Below are 21724 nucleotides of genomic sequence, written 5' to 3' on the forward strand. Positions count from 1 at the left end.
GTTGGAGCTCTTATCTCCCCTCACACCGATAAATCAGTGCTAACATAAACCGCCGCTTCACCAGATTCACACTGAGGAACGGACGGAGGAGATAGCGGAGTTAAAAAACATTCATTTGCTGCCTCCTGGCTCAAGTCAAGCCGCTTGCAGGTATTAACAGCATGAGGATTTGGGCTCGAGAGTTCCCCCAGAATGAAAAACTAAAATGTCGTTTTAACCGAGATGGAAAGGCCCACACAGCTGTTGTCAGTTGTATTTAAGGACTCAAACAATAGCGAAATTATCGCAATATTGCAAAAGTATGTGCGCGATGAGAGACTGGCAAGACAGAGAGAGTAATGCTTACTTTTCCAAAAACAATGTAAAACATGTATGTCGTTACATAATATACAGTTTTTCAATATATTTCATTAGATTTCGTTCCCCCCATTGCCGTATCAAATCACCGGATATTCCATTTCCCTTTTAATGTAACTGAAAGATGATAATTCGCCAAAACGGCTTAGAGCTCAACTTAGACGGACACGAAAACTTAAATTCAGATTCCCACACCTAACTGTTGAGCTAGCGTGTCGATCTGCTTAGCGTCCACCAATACGATCCCAGCTTTGACATCTGCTCTCCATAGCATGAAGTCAACATCACCATGAGATGATGTGCTAAAACAGGCAGACAGCTGAAATAACGAAAGTCTCGGAGCAGAAATACGGTCTCACCCCAGAACAAAGTTGTCTTTAAGTGCTGGAGTCCCCAAGGGCCGGGAAATCGAAACTGTTGGATGAAAGCCCTTAATATTTCATAACAGTGTCATCTCTGTCACATATATGACTGCAGATGAATAAAAACAGAGCGAAAGGACCATGCGTGTATATCCAACAGAAGCCCTTTTGTGTGGGTTGAGCTATTCAACAACAGAAGTGTTCAGCTTTCTCTGGAGCGAGACTCGGATGCTGCTCATGTTTTCCTATCGTAATGTCTCCGAAGATTTATATGCAAAACTGTGGGTATGGGAGCGCAAAGAGGGGGAATGAAATGAATGACGGTAATGTTGTATTAAAAACATGCATTGCAACTTTTTTATACTTGTCTTGTTATCAGTTAACACAAACTTATTAAGTTTCATAGTTTGTAATAAAAAAGTAAAAATATACATTGGGGCAAGGAATAAGAAAGTTCATTCAAAAGGAAAATATTGAATTTTTTAAAGCATAAATTTAGTTTAATTTCTTTAAAACATCATGTGTCATATTATGCCACACTTTTACTTGGAAACAAATAAAAAAACTGAATAAGAAAAAGATTTTTGCAATGTGGGAATTCAGAATTGATAACGTAAAGTAAAAAGACTGAATCCGTCCGCATCCAATTTCAAGTTATGTACGGTTTGCTCATAATACGCCTACTATAAGAGCAACAACTGACGGCCGGTATCCCATAACGCTGACCAGATAGCGTGTGATTTATGCTAATACGGGATTTGGTGAATTACAGCGATCTTTTGCAATAAACAGCTTGCATTTATCAGCTGTTATATTTCATTTACCAAAAAAGCCAATATAGAAAGGGTTATACCCTTGGCTTATCTGGCCCCTTATGAAATGAAATGCATAGATTCTCTAACACACGGTAAGTGTTTGGGGAGTTTGTGTGAAAAGCAATAATAAATATCCTAGCGGTGAGCAGCTAGCCGATAAAGAGCAATATGCTGCCGGTGAATGCGGAGCACTGGAGGACCGAAACCAATCTTCTTCTCTAATCGCAAGTCAAATCCTCTTGTTTTCACACTGATATGCAATTCATTAGTACGCTAGAATGAACCCAAGCCCATTTTTCTCAAGCGATGAAGACTCATTGATTTACGCCAGGCCGGTTAACTCCAACGGCTTATCAAAACTTATCATCTAATGAAATAAATGAATACGGCGGAGGGTCCGTGGGCACAACCCTTGCGTAAATATCTGTCTACCAGAGATAAGATGCCATAAAATGTGCAGTGGCTCGTGAAAGAGTGTAATGGTGGTCTTAAACATTCTGAATTGTAATGTACTCCCTCGAGATTAACTCGCCGGGACTCATTTAACCAGCAAGCGATCGCTGCCTGACCAAGCAATTACCTTCATCAAAACATTCATTATGGACACGGACACCGGCTTACGGGAATACATGGCGAGGGATGAATATCCAAAATGGATTAAAGCTAAAACTGAGAAAAGAAACAACCAAATGATTACATTTTGATATTGCTCCTGAAGATGGTAAACTTTGCGTTTCTTCTTTAAAGATCGAAGCTATGCATCTGGGAAACATCAGGTGCTATATGGTCAGGTGAGTTAGACCTCCTGGGCAAGAACATCAATGTTAAAGACAAGTCTATTCCCTTGAACTGCTGAACAGACTAAAACGGCCAAGTTCGGTGCCAAAACTGAGCCAATAAAGAAGAGTAACACCAAGCTAGAAGACAAATCCATCGATGCTGGCATAATAAATCAAGGCCCACAAGTCTTTCCACTTCACAATGTTCATATTTCAAGTTACATCAGAGCCAAAAAGAAAATTGTGACATCAAAGATCGTTGACACATCCCAGAGAAAAACTTACTGTCGCCCATACTCAGTGGTTCTTTTATATTTTCATACTTCAGATTTTCATCTTACCACATGCACGAAACACAAAATTAACCATTCAAATACAAAACATTAACAAAAATACAATGGCTGCATGCAAAACCTTCGGAGGCAGCATTCCAAGACAGGAAGGGATCAAGGCACGTCCAAAAAACAAGCGTGTGTTTGTGCGGGGAATGTGATTGGTCAATCCTAGTCGAGTTCGAAAAAATAAAATGGCGGATAAATTGTTTAAATAAAGTTATATTTGAACTTTTTACAACTTTTGATTGCATTTCTAGCAAGAAATTAGTATTGTAGTTTTTAAAAAAATGGAATTAGTTATCACAAAGGCGCTCTCTATTTATATTTCATACTAAATTCAATTACGCTGCCTATGAAGTCTGTCCGAATGCATTTCCCGGAGCTGCCTTCATGCCGTCGAAGTCATTGCCTCATGAGGCAGCGAGGCAGCAATTTAGCTGTCTTAGGTTTCGGACGCAGACAATATTTCAGGGTAATACAAAAAAAGTATAATTTAATGGAAGTCTCAGTTATATTTATTTATTTCAGTATTGACTCACCATAAGATATTTCCCGATTCGTAAAAAGACACAAATTGTTCCCAAAAAGAAAGCGGAAACAGTTGTAACATTAATGTGGACCGCACAGCTCAGATAATTTGTCCGCTAGTCAAACTCAAATGTTTTCTTCCCTACAACGTGGCCTCGAAGACCAACAAAAAGCAGATATCTATGAAAACTTTGCAAACTACAAGCCAACAGCAAGACAGAGCCAAGACATTATTTGGGGATTTAGGCTGCGGCCGGAGAATGACCCTGCAGCGTGAGCGGTTTAGTCAGGGTTCGTGAATCACACTGTGATCTGTGGAGTGCTGTGGTTACACAACGCTGTGCTTGCTGAGGACGGGGCTTATTTGCCAACAGCAAATAATCGCGTGTGCCCTGTTTGTGCCACCACCACTGGCCAAACAAAGCACCCTAGCGTCACAGCGGAGGTGACCGGAGATCAGGGGCCTATCAAACACATAGCAAATGAGAAACAACTGTGAGCTAACAGAAAAGAGAGTAAACAGAGATACTACAGCATCGATCTTTTGCTTTATTTTTCCTATAGTGTTTAACAGGACAAAGAAAAGTATACAGGTTTGTAACAACTTGAGGGTAAGTAAATGATTGTCAATTTTCATTTTTGAGTGAACTATCCCTTTAAGACCATGCAAACATTTTCAACATAAACACTTATTTTGCACGTAGCATGAGGTCATTGTCTCTCTGCCTCTTTTCAGCCTGTGTGGATCTCATGTCAGATACAGTATAAAGAGCTTGTCGGGTGCTGGCATTAGTTGGGGCGTGCACCAAAAGAAGGTCGTGAGGACTGGGCTTCTGGGATATGTCTCAGCTGGCAGACCCACAAAGAACCACCAAATACAGACAGACACACAAACACACGCGCACAAACATACACAATCTCCAACCCGCACACACCCAGACCAAACTGTTCTGAGAGTTGCCAGCTGTCCGGCGTTCTTTCATCAGACTAGAAACCACCTGTCTTATCTTCACCAGAGCTAACTTCTCAGCTTCGTCTCTCTCTCTCACTTTCTATCGTAAAAGTTTATTATACAAACAATGCTTTCTAAACATTGAGATTTAGTTGTGGGAAAGTTGACAAGTCCACTAGAATCGGATAATTTACTCAATCCTCATATCATCTGAGATGTGTCTTTCTTTGTTCAGTTGAAAAGAAATGAAGTTTTTGAGGAAAACATTCCAGAATTTTTCTCAATTTGGTGGACCTCAACGGTTTGCAGTTTCAATGCAGCTTTAAAGGGCTTTTAAAGATCCCAACCGAGCCATAATGCTACGTATACACCAAACACGGTTCATCGCGTTACTCGCTCTAGATTACTCGCGGGATTTAACTTCGTGTCATGCAAATTTTTCACTCAAGTTGAATATTTTCAACTTGGGCGAAGACGCGTTTGAGGCGAATAGCGATATGGGCAGTGTGTTTGCCACGAAAACACGCCACCCATATCGCGTCATTCACATCGACCCACGCGAGAACGCGTCTGATCGCGTCTTTGCATTGACTTTGTATGTAATCTACATGTGCAAATCGTTGAACTTGTGTCTGGTGTGAACCCACAGTAAGGGTCTTATCTAGTGAAATAATTGTAATTTTCACCAAAAAATAAAAAATAAGTACTTTTTAACCACAAATTCTCATCTTGCACTAGCCTTATGATATGCCAGCGTGACCTTACGTATTACGTAATCATGTCGAAAAGTCACGCATGACGTATGCAAAACGACCGTAGTTTTTGGAGTATAAGCCACGTTTTTTTCATAACTTGGCTGGTGGTGCATCTTGTGAGTAAGTATAAATTAATTTTGACATTTCTGAGGCAAGAGACAACATTACCGTCTACAGCCGCAAGAGTCCGCCATATGCTGCTTCTGTATTTATGTAATTCAATGGATTCAGGGATGCGGAATGACGAGTCTGCGAACTTCAGGTTAGTTGGCTTGTTCAGTTAATTTAGCCTTTTCAACCTTCCAGGTAAGTTCTGTATGATATGGTTTATTGTTTAAATAACTGATAATTTTACTTTAACGTACAGACATCTATTCAGCCTGCTGTTCTGTCTGCTATTGTTTAGTTGAGTAACTTGCCTTTCCAGATTAAATGTCTGTTCTTCGGCTTGGATTTTGTAAAAAAAAAATCTAAATAAACGCAACGTATAGTCCACTGTGACTTATATATGTTATTTCGTCTTAATGACGCATTTTTGAATGATGCGGCTTATACTCCGGTGCGTCCTATAGTGCGGAAAATTCGGTACCGTTCCAGTGTGGAGAAAGAGAATTGTTCTGACATTGTTGCATGTGAAATGATGCTAATAAATTTATTTGCGTCAATGGTCCGCAAGTGTGTGTTTCACATACCAGTGACATCATGACCTTTCGATGTGATTACATAATACGAAAGGTCACACTGGTGTGTCACAGGGCTAGTGCAAGACAAGAAGTTGTGGTTTAAAAGTATGCATTTTTTTGTTTTTATTTGGCGAATCCAATGCCCTTATGCCTCGGTTGGGATCGTTTTTACCATTGATCAGACAGAGACGCCTTTAAAAATCCAAAGTGCACTTTTCATTTAATATTCGATTTTACTCTAAAATGTCACTTTATCCATGTAAAAATTTCATGTTGACTTTCATGAGAGTCGAATGCTATTTAAAGGTTAGTATGACGTTTCTGACATTTTATTAACTTAAATAAAAAAATCAATAAAGGATCTTGTTGCTTGGAAATGTTTTTATCTAAACATGTATTATGGTAGGCACATCTGCCTGTTTCTCTAAACTATTTCAACAATGTTTCTCCTATATCCTGATCCACACGTCTATCTGCATTTCACACAACTATTCTTATCGTCCTGTTTGTTTTTCTTCCTGCGATTACCTTTGAACCCTGTGCCAAGCAGTTTCTGGGTAATATCCCACATGTTTAGACGGCGGGTTGATGATTTAGACGTCTTTTGTATACAAGCGTTTTGGTGGGCCGGTAAGAGGAACGGCAGGGGTGGTTATGGGATCACGAAGGGTGACAAAGGGGTCGTGTCTCGTGTTGGCCCTGACGTCCCTATAAGATAAGAGATGACCAATGGAAGGCTGAGGCAGCCCAAGCAAGGTGGAGGGTCAAGGTCTGTGGGCTTCGCCTCATTTGTCTTTCGACCATCACCCAATGTTTGTCTAGGTGTCAACGGAGCGTTTATGTGTGGACAGGATGAGATTTGCCAGACTAGAACGAAAGCGCCAGTCTGGAAGGATGCGAATTACATTTGAAAAGCGGAATATAAGGTTTCTCAAACGTCTTTAGCGACACATGCTGCTTACCGAAGAGTCAACGGTGGTTGCAAAAGATGCCGAAGGTCAACGGGCGAGCAGTCTGAGGGATGTGTGCTCGACCGCTCAGATGACTGTGTTAAATGCGCCGTGAACGGCACCCGGTGCCGACCGGTCAAATAAAGAATGAGATGTGCAGTTTCCAGGTAACAGAAGCGTAAAGTCTGTTTGACAGGTCAAACTAATGGGCTGAAGCTCCTCTGAGAAAACAAACACACATGTTTGCACACTAAATGCATGAGACTGATGCGCTGGCCAGCTGTCGATGCAAAAGCAGGATCTTATCGGAAGCTCTGAGGAGGGTCAGCATATTTTGGGCTCCTATGGGGCGGCTAAACTGAATATATCACTGGTGTTGGTTAGAACCAACTATAGCATCACCTATAGAAAAGTGACAACAGCTCAGAACATGCTGGTTTATGCTGCATATTCATTCTTGGTTTCTCAACCACATTTTACCATGCAAGTCTATCCAGGCACAGAAAACAATCAATATCAGGTATTAACATATTGGTATGCCTTCAAGCTAGCAGATTAAACATGCTAAACACGGGATAACAGGACTGTCTCTCGTCTCAGAATGGCTCGAGGACTGCTTTACAACTCAACTCGTGTTGCTCAGGTATCCGTCAGGTCCAATAGACCGAGATGGACACAAATTTACACGGATCTTAAAAGCCCCGGGGGTCGACTGATTGAATTCTCCTCACCCGCTTAACTTATTCCCTCCTCAGTCGGACGTCCTTCCACGGCGCCCCAGCGTAACTCTGTCAGCCAATCAATAAGCTATTATGGCTCCCAAACAGCAGGTGAAATTAACTTATAACGGTACCTGCAGACTCTGCACTCTGGTAATCCTGTTGGAAAAGGTCTAATGAGGGAGAACAGGCCATGGCAAAGGAGCATTTCAATGACACACCTGCAACAAACACGCAGCTGTGCTGAGAAACCCAAGGACTGCTTTGAAGACACCTGCATTGCGGTGTAGGGAACTGGGAAACAACTTTAAGTATCATTACAGTTTCAACACAATCTCACGGCAAATCGTAACTGTTTTACGAGGTGGTTAATATGTATGTTTTAGTACGATCTGCTTTTGTGTTTAATGTTTTTTTTTAAATAGTCATGTGTTTTTCTACAATCCAGTTCGTACCAATTCATACAAATTAGCCACCTCGTAAAATAGTTACGAATTCCCGTGAAACCAGGCTGAAAAATACCACTAATGTTGTGCTGTCGGCATAAAATCTGCACTCTTAAAAAAATGTATCATGGTAATCATAGTTTCCACTACAAAACCATTTTTTATTGCAATAAATTGTATTTGCCACCGCTGTTATCCAAAAATAAATTAAATGGATGACATTATATGAATTTAAAGGGGTCATATTATGAGATTTTTTTTAAATATGTAAAATAAATCTTTGGTGTCCCCAGAGTGCGTATGTGAAGTTTTAGCTCAAAATACCCCACAGATAATTCATCATAGCATGTTAAAATTGACACTTTGTGGGTGCGAGCAAAAAAAGGTTGTGTGTCATTTAAAATGCAAATGAGCTGATGAAATCACTGATCGCCATGATGCTGGTTTGTTAAAATTGAAACTGAAAGTGCTGTCAATCTCTTTCTTTCTGCACTAAATGTCAGTGCCATGGTTGGGTAGTGCAGATTAAGGGGCGGTATTATTGTAGATGACTCGCTACCTATGTCACAAAACAGTTGAAATCTAAATGACTTAATTTTTCACATGCTTGCAGAAAAGTTACCGAGTTGTTCTTTTTCACATTTTCTAGGTTGATAGAAGCACTGGGGACATTAAAAAAGCACTTAAATATTAAAAAAGTCAGATTTTTATACTTATAATAAATTAAAATAACTAAAAATAATATAAAAAATATTTTAAAAAAATATATAAAAAATATTAGTTGATCCCAACAATTTTTACACAACTTTTTTGAGTCAACTAATATTTTTAAGTTAAATGAACTCAAAATCTTAAGGCAACCAAATAACTTACTTTTTTTTAGGTTGAACCAACAAATATTTTTTATAGTGAACATTTAATATATTCCATGATTATTTAATTATCCGACAATAACAGTATTATGGTGGAAAGTGTGAGTACCATGGTAAATGATTACATGGGACAAGAAAAATGACCCTGTTTGAACCTTTTAGAAGTTGCGAGGAATGTAAAACTTAATAATATCTTTGTATATGAGGCATTTGATGAGTCACACCGACAACATTAAAGCACATTTTATCTCTTTTGCGGCTCCGACAGACTTCATCTCCTCTGTTCCAGCAGTAATATCACGTTCCACAAAGCCCTTTATGAATTTCTAGAAGGCGGAAAGAAGATGAGAGGGAACAGAGGTATATATCTCATTGTTTTGTATTACTAACAAAAAACTACTATTGTACTACTGTTTTTGAAATGATGTCATAGTATTACCATGTTTGTTTGGACATGTACCATAACAATACCATGGTATTCCCACTGTACCACAGTGGAACCATGTACTACCATTGTTTGGTGTTTTTGAATAGGGTAACATGTCAACACCATGTTTTTAGACACGTACCATAGAAATACCACGGAAATCTCAAAGCATCCGATAAAGAGGAAATGTTTCAACAAGGTTCGAATCATTATATGCACACTGTAAAAAAAGATTTGTTAGTTAAACTTAAAAAAGTACGTTAACTGGTGGCCATAAAAATTTAAGGTAATTCAATTACTTTTTGTCAACTAATATTTTTTAAGTGGAATTAACTCGAAATTTTATGGCAATCAGGTAACTTAATCCAACAAATCTTTTTTTACAGTGCAGGTGTGTGTTTATATATGTGTGCGTCTGTGTGTTTCTGTCTCATAACCTGACACACTGACCCTTAAATCACTCCCGTCACCTGATCCACAGGCACTCTTCAAATTAAATCAGTCCAGTCACCCCGGGCAGATTCAGAGAAACCTTCCCAAAACCCCTCTCAAAGGTTTCTTTCAGACAGGCCTCTTCTCTTTATTCCTCTCCATTCAATCATTTCATCCACGTTCTTTGTGTCTGTTCTTTATGGTGGCGCGGTGTGGGGTTACACAGGAATGTTACAGTTTCACGGCCACACCCAAAACTCAGAGAGACTGACGGCAGGAGGACAAAGACGACGCTGTGAGATGTTCAAACTATAGGTCTTGCTGCTACAGCTGTTTCTTGACAGCAATTTGACAATTTCGTCTTTACCCCGCGAAGGCGCAGCGAGAAATCTTATCGAATAAGATATAAAGATTTCATAGCATACGTCGCCAAACCTGTAAATCAACATGTATCGACATACACAAACACCATTAATCTTTCTTTTAAACTCGTAGGGGTACTGTTCACATAAAACAACAACTAAATATAGCTAGCCGACGTTTAGAACGTGACCTCATTCCAATGAATAGATGGATGACATGTCAAGCCTGGATTCTAACAGAGTAAATTGGGAATATTGGTTTAATTCCTGCTGGTTAGTTTTTGGGTTTCGTCCAAGAGTTTTGGTCGCATTTATAGCGATTCTCTAATGACTACATTCGCACTTATCTGATTTGTGAATTCGAAACTGTTCCAAGGTCAGAGTCACGCCATGTCGTAAAATTCTTTCTAGAAGGATTAGCACCATAGCTGCCATGCCTCAAAGAGTGCCAAGCGAAGTCGAACGCATTTCTTCAGATCTCTATCTGTGGCAATGGTTCAACCCTACACCTCACGCTAACTAACGTGTTCTTATGTTTAACTTTTTATATCACTTTTTTATGCCAAACTGTACGATATTTTGAAATACCTAACTTACCCACTGTTAAAGAAAGGCAAAAATGGCCCCAAATATAACTTAAATTATAAATTACACCCAAATCTGTAATGAAAATGAATAAATATATCGACACATTTAGCTTATTTAAAAGTATCCAAGTAACCAAAAAATATTCAAAAAGCAATCAAGAACTATTGTACAAACATAAAAATCTGCCGTACACTGTAAAAAGTGACTTTAACTTAAATAATTATTTCATTTGGTAATGCCTAAAAATTTGAATTTTTCAACTTAAATTTTCTCACTTTAAGTGAAAAATGTAAGTTGCTAAAGCTACATTTTTTAAGGTGTCGCCAATTGAAATAATTAAATATAAAAATTCACCTTAATTTTTTCACTCAGAGTGAGAATATGAAGAGTTTTGTTGCAAAACGAGATAAATCCGTTTTTAATGTTTTTGTCAAAACATGTTTATTATTATGTTTTATGGTGCTACTTAGCTGTATTTTTTTAAGTTATGAAGGTTTAAATCAAAACAAACCAACTGCAGTTGAATTGATATTAATTGGAATGCACAACAACAAAAAAACGAGATTTCTGAACAATTAAAAAATAGTTTTGCAACGAAACTCTTCATGTAATTTGATAATTTTAAAACTTACTTTTTTCATTTTTTACTTTTTACAGTGCAATATGACAGATGAGGAAAGACTTAATGCATGAAACAGTAAGTCTTTGAAAAATATCGAGTTACGCTTGAGTTGCATCACTTGATCCGGATATTCCCGAGCGGAAGAGTTTCCGATAAAAAATATATGACACTTGTACAGGATGAGCTCAGTTTTTAAAGACCGAAAAAGTTGTTGCCTCGAATCTCGATATTTCTCATCTCCCAAACTTCTTAATCCTCCACCGGTTGATTGAAAGCCTTCGAGCAATGGCTTAACCTTGCTTTAATAAACTCTTACGTTTAGTGGAGCGGGACAGCGTCGTAAAGATGTTTAAAAAAGGGCAAAAAAATCGTCCATCCCAAAGGCCACGGGAGACTCTCAAATCAAAAGTGGGGGATTAGAGACAGCAGCAGGACTAATGCTTCGGCCCTTCACATGAAGGGAAAGATTAAACTCTGAGAGGCTCTTCCTATCTGGCCCTCCGACCGAGAGCGATTTTACAATCAGCCGTGTTTATCGCAAATGGAGTTCAGCCAACAGGAAATCACTCTGTCTGAATCGCATGGGTCGTATCAACCACAGGAGGACCAAATAGTTTCGGCTACGGTATGTTTATCAGGACGGCGCGTACGGGGCCCAGGTGGGGCAGAAATCTCAGTGTCAGCGAGACAGGATGAGTCTTGTTATATCAAGTATGTGTTTTTCAACAAGGCCGGACTAGATATGCGAGAGCGCAGTGAACTGTTGAAGGACAAAACACTCAATAAACCCCTATAAAGACATCCCAGAAATTCCCAGAGAGGCTTTGATAGGAATTAAACGCCATAATTTTATAAGTGCATGCTTTAGGTTAAAAGATGGTTTGTGTAAAGCCACCTGGTTCCTGAGGGATTTACTTTGCGTTTGTGGAGTGCAGGCTATAAAATGACCTCAGATGAAATCTAGACAAGCTCCTAACACAAGTTATCTCCACCTGTCTGAGGATGGAGCACATTTCCTGGGATCAAAGCAAGCCTGAAATGTTTGGTCATGGTGAGAGCCCTCTAATTACTACTGAGATGATCTACCTACAGTACCTGTCCTCCATTTTCAGTAAGACCCACGTGCCCACAGAAGATCAAGATGTGCCATCTGTTCAAACTATGTCTTAGTTTCCTCAAAAAGCTTTTGTAGCACAAATTCATTCTTTTACTTCACTGCTACTGTATTTTTTTACTGTTGCGTTAGTCACACCTGTGCAAATAAGCCAAATGTAGCCTCAGATATTTATTGAAAGAATAGGTCACGAATACGTATGACAAAAGGTAAATAAAGCACTCACATGGTAAACATAAAAAAACTCACTGAGCCTAAAACATTTTAATAGACACATTTTACAACAGCTTTCAACATCCAAATGTGTTAACCATCTATTAAATGCAACAAAAAAAACTGTTTTCCAGTTTTCTCAACATTGTATTAAAGGATTAGTCCATTTTCTTTAAAAAAATCCAGATAATTTACTCACCACCATGTCATCCAAAATGTTGATGACTTTCTTTGTTCAGTCGAGAAGAAATTATGTTTTTTGAGGAAAACATTCCAGGATTTTCTAATTTTAATGGACCCCAACATGAAACAGTTTCAATGGAGTTTCAAAGGGCTCTAAATGATCCCAAACGAAGCATAAGAGTCTTATCTAGTGAAACGATTGTCATTTTTGACAAGAAAAAACAAAAATATGCACTTTTAAACCACAACTTCTCGTCTATCTACGGTCATGTGACGCGCCAGCGCAACCTCACGCAATACGTCATTACATCAAGAGGTCACGGATGACGTATGTGAAACTACACCCCAGTGTTTACTGGTGTGGAGAAAGGGGACCATTCCGACGTTGTTGTATGTTTTTGTGTCAGTTTATTGTTGAAAATGGTCTGCAAATGTGCGTTTTATATATGTAAGACGTGACCTTTCAACGTCATTACACAATTACGTGAGGTCGCACCGGCGCGCCACAGGACCGGAGACAGACGAGAAGTTGTGCTTTTAAAAAAAGTGCATATTTTTTATTTTTCTTGTCAAAAATGACAATCGTTTCACTAGATAAGACCCTTATGCCTTGTTTGGGATCGTTTAGAGTCCTTTGAAACTCGGTTGAAACTGCAATTTTAAACTGCATTAAAACTCTTAAATGTTGGGGTCGATTAAAGTCCATTAAAATGAGAAAAATCCTGGAATGTTTTCCTCAAAAAACATAATTTCTTCTCGACTGAACAAAGAAAGACATCAACATTTTGGATGACGTGGTGGTGAGTAAATTATGTGGATTTTTTTTTAGAAAATGGACTAATCCTTTAAAAATGAAGTGGGTGATCTGCAAACCCACATACTGTATCTAAACTGTTAATTGTAGTTAAATTATCAACCTTGACAAAACTAAATTTCAAGTACTCCTTATCAGAACTAGTCAATGAAGTCCTTCTGTCTTTCAACCAAGACGCTCAAAGACTGACCGGTCACGCTCGGCTGGCGACGTAGGCGTCCCCACTCTTGCCCTGACTGTCCAGACCCATTACTCTCACACGGTTAGCCATCTTCAAGTTGTCATCCATCCATCTAGTTATCTGCACTACTCATTACTGCAGTGAACTTTCTGACCCTGCTTTCATTCGTCTATCTCCCCTCGTCCATGATCTTAGCAGTTGGAGACCCGTTGTCTCCCACAAAAGCAGAACAAAGCATCGAATTGCCGTTCCCCTTTTTTCTCCGGCCACAAATGGCTGGGTTCCTGACCAACTCTTATCTTCTGACCCAAGCTGGGATGCCACTTTCTTAATAGAGCACAGCTCCTACAATCCCGACCAAACTTAGATTTTTTTATGCCTGGAAATGACCATAAGACTGAATACGCATGGCAGATTAGTCTTGGTGGTTCACAGGCTTGAGGATAGAACAGTTAGTTATATTAAAGCTAATCAGGTTGAGCTCAAAACAAGCGACTTTCCCTGTACCGAAAGATGAGCGTACGATAACATGGGAAAACCAAAAAGAACCTACACTTATCTCTTTGGTGTCTTCTTTATTTCTGTACATTCCCTAAGGGTACGTCAGAACTGTAATTAAACATCGTAGATTAGTTTTCCTTGTAATTTCTGTCCATCTGCAAATAGGTACCATGACGCTTAAGGAACAAACACACCCACCAGCCAATTAGAGAGGACTGGTTTGCGACGATTACCCAGACTGACAACTCAGAAGCAGATGTGAGGAACTATGGTTTCCTACTTTACTTGGGCTGGGAATAAAGCTCAAATATGATTTATTTACTGAAGAAAACACTATGGTTTTTACTATTTAACAAAAACGGCAATACTTCACGTACAGCAAAAAATTATGTCTATGTTTTTGCTCTCCGCAGGAATGGAAGAAAAAATAGAGTAAATATATTTTGAAACAGTTTGAGGAAGTAGGGACATTTTATTTATGCTAAAGAAACATTAAATTACTTAAATTACTTAAATATATATATATATATATATATATATATATATATATATATATATATATATATATATATATATATATATATATATATATATATATATATATATATATATATATTTATTTATTTATTTATTTATTTATTTATATAATATATATATATATATATATATATATATATATAAAATACACAAATATAAATACATAATATAAATATATATATACATACATACACTTACAGTGCCTATAGACGGTTTCATCGGGCGCACGTGCGGTGACGCGATAAGTGTCTGGTCCGATCTGTACTTCCGGTTTCTGTTTGTTTAATGGTCTGACTAGTTGATGAAACTGAACTATTAAACAAATACCTCGTCGAAAAAAACAAATGTTTGGGTTCCTATGTAATCTATGTGTTCTTTATTTTGCTTGCTATATAAATAAATGACTTTAAAAGGACTTTGTTGTTATTTATTCTTCGCGGAGTTTACCAGAAGTTACGTGACGACCACGAAAGCCGCTTGTTTATGTTGTTACTGCTGAAATCGTTCATAGATTTACAGTGTGTGTACAGTACACATAGAGTAATTTTACAGTACTTAAAGTTACACTATACTGTGTTATATATTTTTATGTTATCATATTTAATATACACTTAAAGTTATACAATATAAGTTACATATTGTAGCATTATATGGTGCTATGCTATTAAAGTGCAAGTTATTCTGTATACTTAAATGACAAAATAGATTTTTTTAAGTGCATAATACATAAAAAGAATGCGGTGTGTGTACAGTTAAGCTTTTATGATGCACACACAGCTTTAATCCTAACTAATGTACCATTTCACGCTTTTAAAAGTCATACCATTAAAGCTGAAGATTACCATCCATCAATCTTCCAAAAATCTCACATTGTCATTTATATGGCTCTTAAAATTCCCTTTTCTTTGATCCAGATTTTTACAGCTGCTTTAAAAGAGAGAAAATATCTCCAACACACACGTCTGTCATTCTTAAAACGCAGCCTGATACTTTGGCATTACGCAACGTGTGGCCCGAGGCCATCGGGGTGAACAGTAAGCTCTTACGGACAAAGCCAGCAAGATCTTTTCACTGTATCTGTCCTTCTATTCTTCTCCTACTCAGTCTTTGTTCCTCTGCAAGCCATTATACATCAACAAAACATGACACATAAAGCATTATAAGCCTCCTAGATTCATACTGAAAAGAAAACATGGATACAAAAGGGGCAAAATCCAACCTCGGGGATGTACACATGGCACATAAAGCAACGCGAACGCCCGGATTGACCCATTTTTACCTCGTCGAACAGCACAGAGCGTCTACTGTACGTGAAGTTAATAATAAACCCAAAACAGATCGGCGCTAAGCGTCATTGCTTGGCAAAACACGGCTAAGTTGAAAGTTGGATTAGATTTACAGTCCGCCGGGTGTTGGGCGATCGTAAAAGCGGGATTATTAAAATAACATTCGAAAGACTGTGTACACAGTGTTCAAAAGGGATTCCTGTTAGGCAGAACAAATATATTTTGAGGTCTTAACTTCCTTTTTTGAGGTTTTCTTGGCACTACCAGCGAAACTGACATTCCTAATGTTGGACTGAATAAGTAGGTGGGTGTTGATATCTGAGATGTGATGGATTCCTATTGCACCTCTGGCTCTGTCACTGACTGTCTAGTTTTGGATGGAAAAGGGGAGTTTAGACAGGAACTACTACCTTCCTGTCACAGGGCTCCATCACGGTTGCCTGAACAGGGTAATTACATGTATGGCGACAGGGTTGGGGGGGTTTGCCACTGTGTCATTATGGTTCTGTTTGAAGCTTTTTCAGAAAAACCAACCCGAAGGCTGTGGCCAAACGGCCCGAGCTTTTCCTCATGCCGGGCCAACTCGTCTTGCCAAGCCTCTTGCAAACAAAAACTACAACAGAACAAACGGCACCCAGTACATCAGCCTCCGCTTTGCATGTCGTTTGATATTTTCTCACATTGCAGTCTCTGAGCTCATATACGAGTTTCTTTTTGACTAACATTGGTTCAAATGGTTCAATACAAGGGAGCGAGACATACCATTGGTACGCATGACATGACCGCCTCACCCCCCTCAACCACTGACTCGATTAGATTACAACAAGAGGGTTGGTGACAGCTCCTAGGCATACTTCAAAAGTGGTTGATATCCGAGATCGGTCCTTTCAAGCTTAAAGAGGGGCGGTATGTAATGCATATCGCGTCCACGGCCAAGAAGAATAACTAAAACCACAAGTTATTGGCAAACGAACCAAAGCAGTTGCTGTTAACACTTCACTCCAATATGAACTACTTCAACTCACTGAAACGTCTACTGAAGCCAATGCCAAATATGCAGGCAGACTCTGCGAATACCTACACGACAAATACAAAGTACAGCTATCTTATCGACTACTGTAAACATCATAAACTGGGCATTGCCAAACAGCGACAATGCAATGTTATTTACTGTTTTTATGGCCCGCGACCACCTACAGAGATCCTACTCTACAGGCCGGCAACGTCTGGCCCGATTCCTTCATCGGTATCACCATGCAGGTCCAGTGGCACAGTTACATCCTGCCATCTCCAGCGAGATTATCCGAGCCACTGAGCCCATTGAAAAACTGAGACCCAGGAGGAAACTGGAAACTCCATCTATTCAGCTGGAGAGGCTACAGGATTTCTTATAGCCGGTTCAGGGCCACAGGAGTCACAAACACAAAGGCAAATTAAGACTGGCCTGCTTTCAACCGGCCCTGCAAGTATATACAACTGAGCACACGTTACCCCAACACAACACATCGATAAAAAGTCCAGATTCGGTCATACAGTACTTGGCAAAAAATATGTGATTATCTAGGTGTGAATTTTAATGTAAATCATAAATAGAGTTGGTGCTTCTTAAAGGAACAGCGTACCCAAAAATTCATTTAGAGGTGTAAGATATATTGAAAATATTGCGATATTTATATCTCACAGTTTTACGGTAACTAAACAATTTAAATACTTTTTATTATTTTCCCAAAAAGACTGTGAAACATGTATTTTGGATCAAAGCGTTAGTGTAGCACATATTGTACAAGCATGCAAGTTACCGTATATCGTACATTACTTCAATAGCCATGAAACACAAAGTAATAAACTTGCTCTTTCCAAACAATAAAAGTAAATGGAGATGAAGGCTATCAGTCGCTAATACTCCCCAAAAATTACGAAAGAAACAGAAACAGAATTTTCATAACAAGCAACTAAGTTAAATGGTAGTCTAATAATAATCCAACTTTATTTTATGCAATTGTTACTAACAGATGAAATCGCTAAACATCCCACTAACAGAGACGTACTGTAAGACTGTAAAATTGGCACCATCCACCAAAATCCCAAAATGTTGCAGCATAACCTGCGCGAACCCAGCGTGATATGAAACTAAACAAGCACTTACTAGCTACTTCCAGAGAGGCGTTGTGGCTAACCGCTTCTCCCAGGTAGTTACGGGCCACACAGACGTAGGAGCCTTCATCGGGTTTGCTGCGACGGCCGTGTACGATACGCAAGAAGAAGAGAGAGCCGCTGGGCAGAAGCATGCGGTGCGATCGAGGATTGTCTCGGTCCGTTTCCACTCGTTCTCCATCCTTGTACCACTCCACGGTGGGGGTGGGCCGCCCCTCTGCCTTGCAGTTTAGGGTGGCGGGTTCGCCCTTGGATACGATCAGATCGGAGGGGTGTTCTACGATGCGGGGCGCGTAGTCTTCCTGTCGCAGACGGGATCCTGGAAAAATAGAGATTAATGAGATTTAATTGAGAACAGCACTGGTTTTGGTGATATTGTGATACGGTTTGAATAGTAGGTGCTAAATGGATGAGAATGGAAATGTGGACCGAGGAGACAATCTTACTTCACTTACAAATATATTACTAGTTAAACATTTGGACACACTTCCATATTAATGCTTCCATATTAATTTAATTAATTTTTATCAATGAAATCAGTACTAGTACATTTTTTTACATTTTAGAGTAACAGCAAAGCCATTCAAACTATGAAATAACAATTAAAGAAAAATATTAGGTAACAATAAATAAATAACATATATAAATATTTATATGTATTTAATATTCAATAGAAATATATATATATATATATATATATATATATATATATATATATATATATATATATATATATATATATATATATATATATATATATATATATATATATATATATAAAGCGTTTATTATCAAAGGCTGTAAGATCATAAGAATCAGTCAAGCGTAGGGCTGCACGATTACAGGAAAAATTATGATCACGATTGTTTTGCTCAAACTTTTGATCACGATTAAAAATACGATCATTCTTTTAGTGAAGAACTTCTATTTACTTCAGTATTTTTATTACACGTTACAGCCATGTATATAAAATTATAAACATTTTATAGGCCTATATTATAAAATATTTTATTGTTTTGTAATATCCACAGCTCCCATTCTCTTAGATCTTTTTAAAACATTTAAAATAATTAAGAAAATTCCGCAAAAGAAATCGGCAGAAATGGCAAAAATAACTCCTTACACAGATTCCTTACAGCTGTACTACTATTGCAGCAATTAAAGCAGTTCAGTTTTTACTGTCAAAATTATAAAATATCTTTTATTTATTTTAGAGCCTTTTTTGTTTGTTAAATTAAGGTTTTTGATAATGACCGGGCGGTTAGCGGCTAACAGCTAACGTCATGTTGACGACTTGTTTGATCAAATGAGCCTCTCAAATGAACACTTCACTTGCCTACAATAACATCTATATAAAATATATATTTTCAGCATATAACAATGTTAGTTTAAATGTTTATTATCAACACACTATTTTTTAAAAAGCGGAGGGAGGCTGCTCTGTTGCTCGCAGTCGCGGCGGGGTGCAGAAAAATAATGAATCAAAACAAAACGAAATAAACATGAAAGGAAATAAACAAGAAATTAAATAAACATACAGGTTGCCTTACCTTACACATTCGCTATGTATCAATTAAAATTCAAGGCTTTACCATAGAACATGCCAGCGTGTATAAACATTTAACTGGTAGTGTCCATAATTAGTCCCTAGGGTTAGGTCAGTTTAATAATTTACAATTTAGCATCTCAGAAGTTCGTAAATAACGTGGCATATTGGTAACTAACAAAAACCTGAAACTACTTGGTAGTCGATCAAAATATAAAAATCCTATATATGGGATTGATAGGTTAAAGTTTCAAACGCTAGTTTAAAGGATTAATCCATTTTCTTAAAAAAAAATCCAGATAATTTAGTCCACCATGTCATCCAAAATGTTGATGTCTTTCTTTGTTCAGTCAAGAAGAAATTATGTTTTTTGAGGAAAACATTCCAGGATTTTTCTCATTTTAATGGACTTTAATGGACCCCAACACGAAACAGTTTTAATGCGGTTTAAAATTGCAGTTTCAAAGGTCTCTAAACGATCCCAAACGAGGCATAAGGGTCTTATCTAGCGAAACGATTGTCATTTTTGGCAAGAAAAATAAAAAATATGCACTTTTAAACCACAACCTCTCGTCTTTCTTCAGCCGTGTGACGCACCAGCGCAACCTCACACAATACGTCATCATGTCAAGAGGTCACGGGTGACGTATGCGAAACTACGCCCCAGTGTTGTTTACAAGTGTGGAGAAAGAGGACCGTTCCGATGTTGTTGTATGTCGAATGATACTAGTTAATGTCTTTGTGTCAGTTTCTTCTTTAAAATGGTCTGCAAATGTGTGTTTCATATATGTAACACGACCTTTCAACGTCATTACGCAATTACGTGAGCTCGCGCTGGCTCGTCACACAGCCGGAGGACAACGAGAGGTTGTGGTTTAAAAGTGCATATTTTTTATTTTTCTTGCCAAAAATGACAATCGTTTTGCTAGATAAGACCCTTATGCCTTGTTTGAGATCATTTAGAGTCCTTTGAAATTGCAAAATTAAACTGCATTTAAACGGTTAAGTATTGGGGTCCATTAAAGTCCATTAAAATAAGAAAAATCCTGGAATGTTTTCCTCAAAAAACATAATTTCTTCTCGACTGAACAAAGAAAGACATCAACATTTTGATTGACATGGTGGTGACTAAATTATCTGGATTTTTTTAAAGAAAATGGACTAATCCTTTTAAAATACAGTTTTGATCTACGCAAATGATCAATAACATTAATGACAATCAATTTTCCAATAGTCTTCTTCAGGTTAGATGAGATTCTGTTTTGTGTCCTAATGCGAATTCAATACAAATAAAGTATACAGCTGACTACATCCAGATGAATGTACAGCGATATTTTCATAGCTGAACATGACCACTTTGCTACATGGTTGTGATGTCATAACCTGGAGCACAATGGGATGCATTACTAAAAATTACAATTCTGCATTCCCCCTCTTTATTTGCTTAGATAAAATGTGACATAATTTTCCAAGTATGCTATAAATTCTTTATGCAGGTGTCAGTGGCTTCTTAGACCAGACTGGCGGGGCTTTGACGAACACAAAACATCTCTAGGAGGGAATAAAACCCTCCATTACTAAAATCTCTCTGTTCTTTGGACTACTGCAGGCCTGTGCTTAAACCAATCCACTGTCATTTCAGCGGCGCGCTACCGTCCTGATCAAAGACGCCAAATGAAAGGGCTGTAAAGTTGGGGATGAGGGGGTGTTTGGAGGGGAAGGGAGATAAGAGGCATTACGAGAGACTGCGAGACTGAGACAGAGACGCAGATCAGACACCTCCGTGGACGTCTGGGTCCGTGTGTGTGCGTGTGCATTTTAAGCGTGGAAAGTGAATCTGCCTTCATAGAAATTTTTTTTGGGCTTAAGTTATTGCTTGTGTTCAGAAACCAGTAAACTGAATCCTCAAGATCTGGTTTATATGCAAATGAGGCTTGCATCCTTAAGGGTTACAATACAGTGTGTGTGTGTCAGCACTGCCCATTGGAGTCCATTCAGGCCCAATTAAAAAGAGCTAGGATTAATTGGCAGTGCAGGGTCAAAATTCATTCATCCAGTCCACCCCCAGCATTTTTCCTGCAGCGCTCCTTCTTTCCACCCCATCCCCCCTTACATCCATCTATCTATCTATCCCCCCTCCGGTCCTTCTACCGAGGGAGCGCTCCGTGATCGGGCGCAGGGCTGCGTCAGAGAGCATTAGATCATACTTAA

General features: G+C 38.5%; 1 protein-coding gene across 4 annotated transcripts in view; it reads right to left on the bottom strand.

Moving 5' to 3' along the window:
• The window catches only part of robo1 (roundabout, axon guidance receptor, homolog 1 (Drosophila)), a 338077-nt gene that overhangs the window by 132992 nt on the left and 183361 nt on the right, over positions 1–21724 (bottom strand). For all 4 annotated transcript variants that reach the window (XM_073862979.1, XM_073862980.1, XM_073862981.1 and 1 more), the window contains one exon: positions 17960–18286. In XM_073862979.1, coding sequence (XP_073719080.1) covers positions 17960–18286 — 327 coding nt within the window. The remainder of the gene's footprint in view (positions 1–17959; positions 18287–21724) is intronic.

This window comes from Misgurnus anguillicaudatus, chromosome 24 (assembly GCF_027580225.2).
Source record: "Misgurnus anguillicaudatus chromosome 24, ASM2758022v2, whole genome shotgun sequence".
In the NCBI taxonomy this organism is placed as follows: Eukaryota; Metazoa; Chordata; class Actinopteri; order Cypriniformes; family Cobitidae; genus Misgurnus; species Misgurnus anguillicaudatus.